General features: G+C 42.1%; 1 protein-coding gene across 1 annotated transcript; it reads right to left on the bottom strand.

Annotated features, from left to right (window-relative positions):
• On the bottom strand, positions 1-11294 carry LOC144055658 (prostaglandin D2 receptor 2). Its single transcript, XM_077571835.1, has 4 exons — positions 11184-11294; positions 8003-8081; positions 7826-7887; positions 1-2933 (listed from the first exon to the last, which is right to left on the bottom strand). The coding sequence occupies exon 4, from the start codon at positions 2924-2926 to the stop codon at positions 1538-1540; it is 1389 nt and encodes a 462-aa protein (XP_077427961.1). The 5' UTR covers positions 2927-2933; positions 7826-7887; positions 8003-8081; positions 11184-11294; the 3' UTR covers positions 1-1537.
• Positions 11295-16041: the final 4747 nt, after the last annotated feature.

Here is a 16041-nt window from a genome sequence, read left to right as displayed (position 1 = left end):
TACATCACTGAAAAAAGGACAAGAACCACTTTATTCATAAGAACAGTGCTCAACTTGCTTCATTCCTTCAAATGACAAACTATTTCTGTACATGCTGAAAGTTTTGGTCTGGAGAAGAAAACAATGCAACAGCAATGTCCCAACTGCTGAGAGATTATCTGTTGAATTGCTGAGATCAAAAGGGAGCTGTGTATGTAGGTCTGAGTCTTTCGTTTTAATCCTGTTCTGTTTTTATATTCATGATCTTCTCTCTTTAATATTCTCTCCAAATTGCAACTACCTCCATAGTAATCCTATGTTGGTTTGACCCACATTTCACCCACCACCCTTTATGTGTCAAGTGCGACGGAACCAGACAATTTGGATGGCAGTTGTGAGACAGTCAATCAAAATTATTGTCTGATATAATCAAATCCAATCTTCCAGAAAGGTGGTCAAATGTTCAGCAGTGCAGATTTATAATGATCCTGGATTAGGGGACCTGAAAAGCATAATCCTACTTTAACATGTTTCATGTTAATGCATGGAATGATAGACTGCCCTCTAGTGATTAACAATTACACACACACACACACACACACACACACGCACACACACACACACACGCACACACACACACACACACACACACACACACACACACACACACACACACACACACACACACACACACACACACACACACACACACACACACACACACACACACACACACACACACACACACACACACACACACACACACACACACACACACACACACACACACACACACACACACACACACACAGTCATTCGAGGCCTCAAAATTCACCCAAATCTTGCAAAACGTTACCATTTGTAAATAACTTTTCAACCTTCCATTCATATTTTTATAATTCGGCTGATGAAACATACAGATTTAGACTAGAATTGCTTACATTGGCAATGCAAATCATGCAGTTAGGATGCTGATGCCCATCACTCAACTCTACCCAATATATACAGTATACACTTTAACACAAGCTCTGCTGCTTTCTTAAGATGGACGCCAAGGGCAGAAGATACAATGAAAAGAGCAGAAGCCCCGGAATTGAACCCTGTGGAACACCATACATGTATAAATTCATTTTGCACATATTTGTCTGACCACTATCTTTTTTTTGCTCAGCACAGTGAGAAGGATTACAGTGATAAAGAAATCACACAACGTATCATCAAAACAACACAAGTCAACTACTAAGCACCAAATTCCCAAGTAATGTAGCGTGATCACCTGCAGCCAATGATGGACAAGTGGGGTGCATCATCACAAATCATGATTTAAGGGAACAATTTTCTTTGATATGTTAAGGATGAATTTCAGCAGGATTTAATGTTTCACTCAAGCACAGCATTTGCAAAACTATTGAAGTAGATTAATATCAGTCAAAATGCAAACTGTTTTTGTGTGTGTGTTTTTTTAACTCATGTTGTACCCATGTTTATTACTTATGCTGCACATATGAGGATGATTCTCATTACATATGGCTAAAGAATGACGAAGTAACAAGTTGTTCTACTTCATTGCTTGATTCGCAGTCTGAATGCTCCTTGAGTTTTGTTGATTGTCAGTAGCAGCAAAGACTGGTGGGGGGTCAAGCAAAATCTGAGGGGATTGTGGAGTCTTTGGTGAGCCTGTTGTAGCAAAGCAGGCCCTTCTACTGCATTTTGGCCTCACATGAGATCGCACGCTCCATGTTGAAGACAATCGTTTCCCTCCTCCCTCCTCTACGAGTCCATCAAAGACAGCTCCCAGGCTTTGTCTTATTCTCACGCAAAAGTGTGGGCAGCTAAAGGCGTACAGAATGGGATTCAATACTGGATTTAAAAATGCAAACGTTGTGGCGAGATGCAATCCCACCTCCACCAATTTCAGGTTTTCCCTGTAGTATAGGGCAGACACCTCAATCATGCAGAAGATGTGATAGGGAGCCCAGCACAGGACAAATACCGCAATCACAAATGTCACCATCTTGGTGAAGCTTTTGGACAGCTGGTTGTGATTGTTGAGACTAAATGAGGTGGTTCGGGACAAGGACGCAGATGTCAGAGACAATGATCGGCCAAACGCAAGCGGCTTCGGGGACAATTTAGTTGATCTTGTAGCTCTTGTTGCCTCATTATTATTTGATCCAATTAACGCCTCGTTTAACTTAATGCTCTGCTGCATCCTCCTTCGACTCCTGTTCCTCAAGCTGAGACCAATTTGGATGTAGCTTCCCGCAATCACCATGAGAGGAATTAAGAATGCCAGCAACAGCTTCGAGACAGCTGTGGCTGTTTGCCTCACTTCGCAGTCTTTCTCAAGTGTGCTTCCCGATGTTTGATACAAGGCAAAATTATGGTAGCATAGTTTCCTTTTATCCTTGGTCTCAGTCACTGAGCGAAATAAGAAGTAAGGAAATGTGTTAACTGCTGCCCATAGCCAAGCCAGCAAACACACTTTCCATGCCTGCGCCACCGATCGATGATTCTGGCACCATACCGGTTTGATCACCAGGATGCAGCGGTCTAGTGAAATGGCTGCCAGCAGGAAGGCGGACACAAACATGTTCAAGAAAAAGATGGATGCTTGTATTTTGCAGAGGGTGTTGCCAAGTTCCCAACTGTGGGAGGAGCCAAGGTAGAGGGTGAAGAGAGGAAGAGTCAGGGTGGCCAGGAAGTCAGACATGGCCAGATTGAGCACCCAGACGGAGGCCACGGTACGGCGCTGTAGGCGGAAGCCCACCACCCAAAGGATCAGGGCGTTCTCCAAAATCCCGAGACAGGAGAGCAGGCTGTGGAAGGAAACGACGATCCAGTTGGTCTTGGTTTGGTTGTTCATGGTATGCTCCTGCATGAGCTCCAGCAGGGGACAAAAATGTTGTTCCCCCGAGGCATTGGAGCTGAAGGTTGTGTTGGACATTGGTGCACTGAAAGAAACAAGACACACCGGCCAGAGTTAATGAATAAAAAACAAGACTGACATATTTACACATGCTACTCTTGGCTATCACAGTCATTTATCTATTTTAAATTCTATTTATCTTAATTATTTTTTAACTCATTCACTCCCAGTCATTTCACTGAAGCTTCGCTCCCGGCTGTTTTAATTTTGTTTCTGTTTATTATTATTTTTAATTTTGACTGATTTTGCAATGCCCACAGAATATTGTGTTCTAGAGCTATAAAACATGAAACCTACTAAAGGAAAGATTAGAGTCTCTTCTTTCATCTGGAAAAAAATAAGTATATTTGTATATACTTGTATTTATGTATTTATATGTATTTATATATCCATTTTGCAGCAATTAGTAGTAGAATATAGTTAAGTTTAATCATTATTCACAAAACAGTTGAAAACACTGGGGAAAAGAGCTTGTTACAACATGGCCCTAGCTGATCTCTTATACTCTGCTGCCACCTGCTGGCCATTTTTTGTAATAACTATTATTGCTTTAAGTGACCTCTTTAGGTCAGAAGCTGCATCAAAGCCTTCTGTATGCTCTAGCATGAACAATCATTAAAAAACGTATATATACGTTTTTGGGACCATGACAATATTTAAAATAGAACGTGTTTACACATTTTTGGGAGCAAATAAGTTAACAGGCTAATGGTATATTCTACTCCACTGTGCACTACCTACCCATTTGAGCACCATCTTTGTTTGTCAGTATTCATGTGATCACAGTCTTTTATTTGCGTGCTATTTTTTACAAGGAGTGTGAATCTCATAGTAACCACGCAACCAATAATTAAGGCAGCACAACTCATTAGGAGCCAATACATCACTAAAATACATGAAACGAAAGTAATGTAAATGTATAACATATATCACTGGCACTGGGCCAAAACCTCATAAATCATAAAGTGGAAAATGATATATTTTTCAAAAATCTATACTTTTGGTCAATCCACACGTGTGGGTGTAATTTTTTTTTACAAATTATTGACCAATCTAAAGTGTTGCCTATGGCTCTCTATTTTGGATGATGTAATGTTAATGGTTGAACAAACGTACCGTTTTTGGGGTCTCTTGAAAAGTGACGATTTTGGAGATACAAGGTCTTGGCCCGACGCCAGCGATATATTATTGTCTAGCATGCATTTTATTTTACTTTATTTTGGACTACCGAATAGACAGAATTAATTATATATAATAAATATAAATATAAATAATCAACCATGGAAATCTATCAAATTTAAGGTCAAGATTTCATTGGGGTGGAGCGTGGCATTAAACTGCTTTACTTTCCAGTGCAGATCTGTGATCTCCAACTTGGTGGCAAAAAGTAGACTAGGTATAAGACTTGTAAAAAGCCCATCTAAGTGGTGGCGCAGGTGGTATAACATGATTTTGGTGGATTTCATCAAGGTGCAGGCAGACAGATTCTGCGCTCTGCGGACGTGTGAATTATTGTAGAAATCAATTCACACATACATAGATGGAGGGGCAGATTGGCCATAAAATATGGCCCTATATGTGCTCTATGATTAATCGTCTCCCAGTCCAGTCAGTGTATAATCTGCCTTTTGTCTGCCGGCAGATGTTCCTGAACCCTAAACAGGATAAGCGGTAAACAAAATGGATGGCTAGATATACTGTATGAAGATGACATCATCATTTTTGATATGCTGTTGTTGTATCACTGTCTTGTCAATGGCCATCTGTGTATTACAATTAAATGCAGTAGGCCAACATTTGAATAGTTGAACAGTTGTCAAAAGTGAAAATATAAAGAAAATCAGATATAATGTACCACATTAGTAGTTATTTACTACTACTACTACTAGCTACTTACCAAGTTGTAGTAGAATGTATAATTCATTATATTTTTGCAACAAAAGATGACCAACAATATGAGCTATCATTGACTGAAAAACATTTTCACAATCACACAAGCATTCGATCTCATGATTCTCTTTTTTCTTTTACTTTGGTTTTATAATAATAATAATAATAATAATAATGCATTATATTTAAAGGTGGCTTTCTTGGCACTCAAGGACACTGTACAGTAAGCTGAGAAAAAAAATGGGGTGAGGTAGAAGAACAGAATGGCATTTAAGTTGGGTATGCAGTTTTAAACAGGTGTGTTTTGAGTTGTGATTTAAATTGTGTAAAAGAGTCGATGTTTCTGAGTTGAGGTGGTAGTGAGTTCCAGAGTCGGGGAGCACAGCTGCTGAATGCTCTGCTCCCCATGGTGGTAAGACGAGTGGCGGGGAGAGACAGGTGAAAGGTGGGAGTGGGTACTTGCAGAAGATCAGAAAGATATGGGGGGGGGGGGGGGGGTTGTGGATGGCCTGGAATTGGATGTGAGTTTGAACCGGGAGCCAGTGTAACTGGTGGAGGACTGGGGTGATGCGTTGGGTGGAGGGAGTTTGGGTTATGATGCGGGCAGCTGAATTCTGGACCAACTGGAGTTTATGGAGGTATTTGTGAGGGAGGCCAAAAAGGAGAGAATTGCAGTAGTCAAGTATGTCTGTATGAACTGTTCATACAGATGATTGGAGGATAAGTGGGAATGGAGTTGAACTGCAACTGATTTTTCAAGGATTTTAGATATGAAGGGAAGGTTGGAGATAGGACGGTAGGTGTTGAAGTTGGTGGGGTCAGCGCCGTGTTTTTTCAAGATGGGAGTAACGGCAGCAGTTTTGAATGATTTTGGTACAGTTCCAGTGGTGAGGGAGTAGTGGATGATGGCAGAAATAAGGGGGATAAGGGAGGGGAGGCAGGCTTTGACAAGTTGAGTGAGGACTGGGTCCAGTTGAGAGGTGGATTGCTTGGATTTCTGGAATGAATTATGTGATTTCTGACAGAGAGAGGAGCTGAAAGAAGGAAAATGAATTGGTGGATGGGTGAAAGTCAGCTGCAAAGGTAGGTTGATGGCTCGACCCACGGTTGTGATGAATGTCCTTAATTTTATCAAAATGACAAGATGGAGTTGCAGAAGGCGGTTGTGCATAAGTGAGGAGGGGAGGAGGGAGTCCTGGTTATCGGTGATATTGTTGAAAACAGCAAACAGGGACTTAGCATTTCCATTATTGTCAGTGATGATCTTGGAATAATAGTTAGTTTTGGCATTGGTAATGGAAACCTTATAATATGAGATGTGATTAGCATACATTTCTTTGTGAATGTTTAGTCCGGTTCTCCTGCAGAGGCATTCCAGTTGTCGAGCTTTTGATTTTAGGAGACGGAGATCGGGGGTAAACCAAGGAGCAGAGAAAGAGAAAGAAACATGCCGTTTTTTTTAGTGGAGCAAGAATATTCAAGATGTTTTGAAGTCGGGAATTGTAATCTGTGACCACATCATTAGGGCTGGAGAAACTGTGTATGTTGGGGAGAGAGGAAGAGTCAATCATTGCTGTGAGATCGTCAGTATTTATATTCCGAAATGAGATTATATGTGGAGTTTTGAATGTTAAATGAGAGGAGAAAGTGGTCAGTTATGGGAAGTTCCTTGGTAGCAAGTTCAGAGGGGGTGACACTAGAGCAGCAGATTAAGTCAAGAATATGGCCTTCAGAATGTATAGGAGAAGTTACAAATTGCTTGCATCCAAAGCTGGAGACAGGAAGTCAAGTCTTTGGTAAGCAGTAGATTGGCATTGTCCATGTGAAGACTGAAATCGCCCAGCAGGATTATGTCAAGAGAGAGGGGATAGGTTGGTGAAAAAGCCAGCAAAGTCATGCAAAAATTTACTTTTGGGTTTAGGAGGACAGTAAACAGTAGCAATGATGGTTGGAGTGGGACCAGACAGTTTGTAGACTGCAGATTCAAACGTGTGAGACGAAGTCCCAGGCAGGAAGTCCGAGTTATGGCAAGACCTCCGCCCCAGCCGGAATTGTGGGGACAAGAGATGCAACCAAACACACGCGGAGTGGATTCAATCAGCTGAGAGAAGTCGTTAGGCTGTTGCCAGGTCAAGTCAAGCTTACGGTCAATATTGAGGTCATGAATAAGATGCCCCTTACCTGACAGTGAGTGAATGTTGATTAGACCGAAGTTGAGGGAGGTGGTGTTGGCGCTAGTAGGGGCATTAACCAGCCGAAACTAGGCTAGCTAATACGCTGTGGTCATTTACTACTTTTCTACCTCGCATTTGAGTCCTCCTTTATGCCTCCACGTCACAACTATGCTCACTGTGCTGTGCTACTGAATTAAATCCACATAATTCCAAGCTCCTTAAAATTGCTGTGATATTTTATTTTACAAAACATTATAGATTATAGATGAACAGTTTGACATTAATCAAATCTTCATTATCTTGATTTATGTGGTGTTGTTTTATGTCCAAGTACTAGATATGGGTGGTACTTTATGAGTTCTCAATGCGTGCACAGTAGTGACATGAAAACTAAAAGTCTGGTTAAAAATCTTTTTCTGCCACTTCAGCAGAAAAAAAGAAGGAAAAAAAGAAAGAAGATAAAGATAGTTTCTTTTCTGATTCAAATGCGTCAAAGCCTGTTTTTGTGTTGACAAACTACATACCAAGTTTGGTATGTGGTTACACTGATTAGAACAGAGGGCTTTGGAATTGCTTAACACAAACTGCACGACACTAACAACTCACTTTAAACTCCCAATTTTTGTTCTTGTCTTTTGTTTGTTGCGGGGTTTTTTTTTTTTACCTGGTTGTGAAGTGAATGTAATACAAACAAAAACAACATGTCCTGTATAGAAGTGACGCTGAATTATGAACTAACTACTATGCTGAGCTGTGTACCTTGGCAAAAAAAAATTCCCCCTCCCAGAAATAAGAATTATTTAGTCTACTCTAATGAATGATACACTACAATAGGTAAAAGGTACTGACTTGCCTTGTTTACTTTTGTGTTGTGTCACTAATGGAATGCTGCCTGCAGAGAAACATCTTCATCAGCTATAAAGAAAAAAAGATTCAATTGTTGAACAATGTTCCATGGCCAGTTAGTGAAAATGACTGAGTGAGTTGCAATCGCAAGTTTGCAACATGCTCATCCAACTGCAGTACTTACCGTAGCTTGGTATGAAGATGGGGGTGTCTGTAACTACAACTGATGTTCAATGTTGGCATAGCTCTCACAGATTTAGGGTCTGCCATGAAGTTAGATACAATATGGTTAGGACAGGTTTGTTAAATTCTTACAGACATGATATTTGTGTTTTTACTACTTTTTTTTTTTTTTTAACACATTCAATAATTCCAAACCACTGCTTTGCTCTAGGCTATATCTGCTTTTGCAATTTAGGACACATATGGTAATATGGTAAACCAAATATCAAGATAAAATATAAGCAAGTTTTAAAATAAAAGCATATAATTTATAAAAACTTAGTCTAACTATAATTATCTTATAAATGTATCTAGATATTGTCTTGGAGAAACATTAATGGCTCTATTTTCGTGCCCAGTTAAAGCCAGGAATGGGCGCAATGTGGCACAAATTGCACCATTGTGGGCGTGAACAGAGCTAGCCTGATTAACTCATTCACTCCCAGCCATTTTCATTGAAGCAAACCCCTTCGTTCCCGGCTGTTTTATTGCACAGAATATTCTCTTCTGTTGCTATAAAAAACATGGAACCCACCAAAAGAAAGATTAGAGTCTCTTCTTTTATCAGGAAAAAAAAAGTATATTTGTATCTGTTTCCATTTTGCAGCAATTAGCATTAGAATATACTGTATCATCATTATTCACAAACCTGTTCAATACAGTGGGGAAAAGAGCTTGTTGCAACATGGCCCTGGTTGATCTCTTATACTCTGCTGCCACCTGTTGGCCGTTTTTGTAACTACCGTTTTTGTAACTACCATTGCTTTAAGCGAACTCTTCAGGTCAGAGGCTGCATCAAAGCCTTTTGTAAGCTCTGGCATGAGATGGGTACCGAAGACGGTATTTTTTGTGGTATGGACCGATTCGGGTCGGTACTCGTGCACCAGCGTACTGATGTCACCCACTTGCACAGGATTTCACATGCGAGGAACGAGGCCAAGGGCGCGGTCGGGGCTCGCGGGAGCTAACTTGGTAGCGACGGGTGGCTCTGCTGAGAGACCGACTGCTGGCCTCACTACCGCCACCACAGCCTCGGTCTGCCCCGCAGCAAATGGCGCGGGGACGCCTAAATTTCCGGGTTTGGAAACAAGTGAGATTTTTACGCCGCCAAGCTAAAGAAATATAGTTTATGAAGTATGAAAGCCTCCGCGCCGTGTGGAAGCTGGCAATGTCCCAGCACAATCAGCGTACGGGAGGGACGTATCGGCGGCGGTCTTCCCCCACCAAATGGAATCATATTGGAATAAACACGGCTTCACCATCGTTAAGGTATGTAGACATTGTAATGTGGATATACTACTGGTGACCATATTTAAAATAGAAAAAGATTGTGGCCAAATTGTAGTGAGCATTACAGACCATGTTGGGTATATTCAAATGATTAATTTGAATCAAATTATTCTCTTTGTTCATGTCTTGTCCTCTTCCAATTGTCATTTTATTTTATTTTATATTTGAGCCCAACGTGGGTTCAAACTTTAAGCTCAACGTGCGCCAGGCTTTACGTCTTTGAAAAAACACTGAACTGCATCAATTATTATTAATTTTGATTTTTACTGTTGTTCATTCCACAGAACTTAGATTCACGCTTTGTTTTTGTTTTTGTAATATTAACTTATGTTTATTAATTATACTACTTCTCCAGTAATTGGAAAATGTTAAACCTTTATTTTTACTATTCCTCTCTGGCCCATTTGAATACAATTTCATTTTTGTCAAGTTTTTGACAAGTTTTTGTCAAGTTTTATATATTGAAAGGTAATTGTTAAATTGATTTTTTAAAAGCTTTTACTATTACATAAACAATGATGAACATTTACTGCCACCCAAATAAATTAATAAATACAATTTAACAAATAAAAAAAAAGAGAGACACAGAGAGATAGAGTACAAAAGTACCGAAAATTCGTACCATTGAGTACCGGTATCGATTCCCAGGTACCAAGTATTGGAACAGTACCGGTTCAAATGTGAAAGGTACCCATCACTAGTTCTAGCATAAAAAAATCATACATATAAATATGTTTTTGGGACCATGGCAATATTTAAAATAGAACATTTGTATACGTTTTTGGGAACAAATGAGTTAACGGTCAAATTGAAACAGCTCCTCCCATTCCCTATAAATGCCGTGCACAACAGGTGTGCTGATAGTGCTTGACATGGTGGAAGGAGAGGAGAAACTAATTTGCTCAATAAATTGATTTCTGCAACGATTCAGAGTTAGCTGTTGTCATATTTATGAATGAAATCCATCACACATGTCCGCAGAGCTCAGAATCTGCCTGCCTGTGCCCTGATCCATCCATCTTCTTAACCGCTTGTCCTCACAAGGGTCGCGGGGGTCGCTGGAGCCTATCCCAGCTGGCTTCGGGCAGTAGGCGGGGTACACCCTGAACTGTTTTCCAGCCAATCGCAGGGCACACAGAGACAAACAACCATTCACACTCACAATAACACCTATTGACAATTTGGAGTGTTCAATTAACATGCCATGCATGTCTTTGGAATGTGGGAGGAAACCGGAGTACCCGGAGAAAATCCACGCAAGCACGGGGAGAACATGTAAACTCCACCCATGAAAGGCCGAAGCCCGGACTCAATCTCACGTCCTCTACACTAGGAGGCGGACGTGCTAACCAGTCAGCCACCGTGCCCCCTGATCCAATTCTCCAAAATTGCATTAGAATACCTGCTCCAATACTTAGACGTGCTTCCAGCAGGTATAAAGTTGAGTCTACTTTCAGTCAACAATTTGCATTAAAAAGAAATACCCTCAATATGCCGGAATGTCCAGCATGGCATAGAGAGTTGAACCAAATTCCCAAACAAGGGCTTCAGGGCTAGCGTTAGCACGAAAAGCAGGATACACCAGTTCCTACGTTTGTCTGAATATGGAGCCTTAAGCCTTCATGACATAGCATTTAATTTATAATTAAGTTACAACACCTTAGATTTTTTTTTTGTTCTATCAGAGTGCACACTGCACACACACTGCATCTTCCTCATACCATTCATTTCACTCAAATAAAGCTTTTCAATCCAAATGATTTAGCACTATGAATGGCAATTCAAGGAACATTCTGTGATGGAGGTGACTTTGTGAGTCCAGCTAGTAATTTAGTCGATGATGTCATACTCACCTAGAATTTACACGAGTGTGGCGACCATTTGCTCCCTTCCTATTTCCAGTTATGTGACTGTCTTACTGTCACAAGTACTCTCAGCCTGTTCTGTCACTTCAGCTCAGACACGCAGAACACAACCTTGCTGGCCCCTCCCTAATATGCTGATGGGGAGTTTTTGAAGTGACGCAGGGCGTTAACACAAATACAAATTTGGTTGTTATTAATGATTAAGACAAAGAGGAAAGGTTGCAGGAAACTGGACAAAGAAACAAAATATGATACTGTCATCATAAGTGTGAATGGTTGTCAGAGGAAGGAACCAAATGCGGGGAGAAACAGCAGGGAGAAAGGAATGGAAAGCTATGTGAGGAACTTTATTAAAACATGTAGAGACAGATGAGTGGGCGAGGACTGGACATGACTGGACGGGACGTGAGAAGACTGGCTGGAATGACTGGATGTGACGGGAGTAGACGGGTTGCCAAGACAGGGCAGGGCGATAGTAGACTGGTCGCCATGACTGGACAGGGCGAGAGAAGACTGTTTGCCATAACTGGACTGGGCAAGGGGAGACTGGTCGCCATGACTGGAATAGACGTAAGGAGACTGGTCGCCATGATTGGAGTGGGCATAAGGAGACTGGTCGTCATGTCTGGATTGGGCGGGACATGAGAAGACTGGTTGGAATGTGACAGGAGTAGACGGGTCGCAAAGACAGGGCAGGGAGAGGAGACAGATTGCCATGACTGAACTGGGCGAGAGGAGACTGGTCGCCATGACTGGACTGGGCGAGAGGAGACTGGTCACCGTGACTGGACTGGGTGGGAGGAGACTGGTCGCTGTGATTGGAGTGGGCGGGAGGAGACTGATCGCCATGACTGGACTGGGCAGGAGGAAGCTGGTCGCCATGACTGGACTAGGCAGGAGGAGGCTGGTCGCCATGCTGGTATGGGCGGGAGGAGGCTGGTCGCAATGACAGGATGGCACGAGAGGAGGCTGGTCGCCATGACAGGACAGGACGAGAGGAGTCTGGCTTGACTGTGGCTGGCTTGGAAGAACGTAGGCAACTTGGCAGAACGTGGGCAACTTGGCAGAGCGTGGAGAACTTGAAGGTGATGCAGGTAACAGGACGGTGAGAAGGATGACGTGACAAAGACAAGGGTGATAAGACTAAGACGAAGGAGACTTGATGGTGATGTGCGCAACTGGACGGTGACAAGGATAACTAGACGACGACAGTGGCCAGAATGAGACGAAGGGGACTTAATGGTGACATGGGCGACTGGACAGGGACTGAGACAACTAGACAAAGACGAGGGTGACTAGACTGAGATGAAGATGACTTACTGAAACGAGGCTTTGACTTGGATGAAAAACACACACACGAATTCCACACATAACCATGATAACGACAATGCTCCCACACAGACTGGACAAACACAACAGACTAAATACACCAACACTAATGAAACACACCTGGAGAACACAATAGGCAGAGGGCACTGATTGGTGACAGGACGGGGGACTTGAGGCTTCTGAGGATCCGGGACAGGGACTGGAGGCTTCCGAGGAGCCGGGAAAGGGACTGGAGGCTTCCGAGAAGCCCGGACAGGGACTTGGGGCTGCAGCAAACGAGAATTTGTAACTTTGTCCTGCAGCCGACAAGGTTCTGTGACGTGAGACTGCAGCTGGCGGGAATCTGTAAATTGAGACTGCAGTTTCAAACGAGCATGGACGGTCCATGTGCCTCTCACTGGGTCCTTAGTTGGTGGGAGAATTCTGTTAAGATAAGTGTGAATGGTTGCCAGAGGGTGGACCCAAATACGGAGAGAAACAGCAGGGAGACAAGAATGGTGAGCTTTGTGAGGAACTTTATTAAAACATGTAGAGACAGGTGAGTGGACGAGGACTGGACATGACTGGACGGGATGTGAGAAGACTGGTCGGAATGACTGGATGGGACGGGAGTAGACGGGTTGCCAAGACAGTGCAAGGCGATAGTAAACTGTTTGCCATAACTGGACTGGGCGGTGGAAACTGGTCGCCATGAAAGGAATGCGCGGGAGGAGACTGGTCGGCAGAACTGCACTGGGCGAGAGGAGACTGGTCGCCATGACTGGAATGCGCGGGGGGAGACTGGTTGGCAGAACTGGACTGGGCGAGAGGAGACTGGTCACCATGACAGGACAGGACGAGAGGAGGCCAGCTTGACTGTGGGTGGCTTGGCAGAACGTGGAGAACATGGAGAACTTGAAGGTGGCGTGGGCAACAGGACGGTGACGTGACGAAGACGAGGGTGGCTAGACTGAGACGAAGGGGACTTAATGGTGACGTGGGCGACTGGACGGGGACTGAGACAACTAGACGAAGACGAGGATGACTAGTAGTGATGGCAAAATCAAAACTGTGTTTTGGTATGTACCAGAACACAGGCGGAACTTGTGATTTGAATCACGTTCCCAAATCTGTCTCAGAATTAGGATGTCACGTAATAGTTGCCTTCCGCGTTCTATTTCGCCTCTAAACGTCACATTGTTTCAGCAAGTGAACGTGATCGATCCCTTTTCCAAAATTAAATAAAATCCGACCATTGCACTATATTAAAATGTCTTGAATCAGAAATAAATCCAACCTAAGTATATTTCGTATGTAAAATTGTCCTTGATGCTGATTCATCGCCCTACATGATCAAATGTCAATAGGCGGTAGGTTCAGTGGTAACACAATGTGCTAAAAATAGTACGATATGCAGGTAACCCCGGTTCAAATCCCGTTTCGGGCAGCTTGTTTTTGCAGGTCATTCATTTTTCCTCTCTAATACTTTCTGTCAAAACTTAAGATGCCCTGTCGCAAAAAACACAACAAAAACAAATGGAGCCCACAGGTTTTTGATTAAATGTGATAGTACTGGGGGTTTCAACAGAGCATTTAAGTCATGTTGAGGCAAAATTAAAAACAAAACAAATATCAGCAACAAAAAGCTCATTTGTACTTCTATACTTATTTTGACGGGGTGGGGTTATTCAGTTTTTGTTTCCCATGATATTATTTCTCTCTCTTATGGCGTCCATTACAATTACAGTATAGGCCGATTGCCAGTTTTGTAAATTAGGTGATGACAGAGAGCAAATAGTTTCCTTACTGGGGAGCTGGCAACACTGCTCTACTGTTTGATTGTAATATTTTACAAATGGCCACCAGATGTCGCTGTGGGGAGATGTTTCAAACGTTCCTAAAGATCGATTGCTTTTGTGAAGCAATTGTTTCAAATGATTTGATCGTTTTAATGTTCCATTTCTGCCATTCCTAGTGACTAGACTGAGATGAAGATGACTTAGAGAAACAAGGGGCTGACTTGGACCAAAAACCACACATAATTTCCACACATAACCTTGATAACGTCAATGCTCCCACACAGACCCGACAAACACAACAGACTTAATACACTAACACTAATGAGCCACACCTGGGGAACACAATAGGCAGAGGGCACTGATTTGTCACACGGACTGGGAAGGGAAGAGACACACAGGTGGACTTGATCAGACATAACGAGACAGGGGAAGAACTCAGGAACACATGACAAACACCAGTCACAGACAAACATAACAAAAACACCCAAAACAAACCCCAAACCCTACAAAACCAAAACATGACAGATACCTGCAGTTAGTTGGCTAATGACTGTCAACTCCACCGGCGCTAAGATGATACATCACATTGTCATAGAGAATTTGTCTGCTGACACAATACCATTGGCCCATGATTTGAATAAAATTGGACTAGTATATTCTCTAAGGAATGGAATGAAATAAGCAACACTGGATTCATACATCTCTGATGGTACATACCTAATATTAACATTCACATTTATTCTGTTCAGGGTGGCTGGCAGTAGAGCTTATCCCAACAGACTTGGGGCAAAAGGCCAACTACTGTACACACTCAGCTGGTTGCCAGTCAATAACAGGGCACCACATGTACAAAAAAAAAAAGAAAGAAAAAAAGGAATGTCTTGGAGTATCTTGGGACATGTGACTGTGTCGCAAATAATCATTGCTAGGGTTGACAGGCCCTGCATTTGTCGCCTCTGAATCTACCAATACATTTTTGACTGGTCTATGCGTCCAACTGACTAGATTAGAGCTTGTGAACCAGGCAGCTCCAACATCAGTGACCTATGACCTCACAAATGTTCTTTAAGAGAAACACGATTCAAAATCTTGTAAATTTGTCCCAGATAAGGCGACACTCTTTATTGCTACAAATGGGAACTAGCTCTATACGTCCTTCCATTTTTCTGCTGTTTAGTATCATTGTATTTTTGTATGCGTCAAATATTGTTAACACATTGTTCTGTGTAATAAGTATAACGTTATATTGTTATCAGTAACAGTCTAGTTAAGTGATGCTAAGAATCTGAATGTTTTGTATTTGTGTATAAAAAGTGTCTCTAGTGTACACAACAATACAAACAGTGGATGATGTTTCAAGATGATAATGTTGCCGTTGAGATCACAACATATTTTTAACTATGTAACTTTACTGAGGAATAAGTCACTGATATGTGGATGTGCTTTATGAAGCCTCAAAGCATTACACAGGAAGGGAAATTTCCTTGCTTGGGCTGTTGTAACTGTGACACTAGTTAATTACACTGTTACAGAGCACACCCACGCTTGTCAGATGATATAAAAATAGATGATTCATTTGATCGTGGGGATAGTGAAGAGAAGTTAATTGCACTATACTGCAGATTTACTGTTATTGCTTTTATGAATATGGGAAATCCGGTCATCATTTCCAGGAAGTGTAATCCTCATATGATACATATTCATTGGTCTAACAAAGCCTGTTTGTTTAATATAATATC

This window comes from Vanacampus margaritifer, chromosome 7, assembly GCF_051991255.1.
Source record: "Vanacampus margaritifer isolate UIUO_Vmar chromosome 7, RoL_Vmar_1.0, whole genome shotgun sequence".
Taxonomy (NCBI): domain Eukaryota; kingdom Metazoa; phylum Chordata; class Actinopteri; order Syngnathiformes; family Syngnathidae; genus Vanacampus; species Vanacampus margaritifer.
This window is presented reverse-complemented; position numbering and strand designations above follow the sequence as displayed.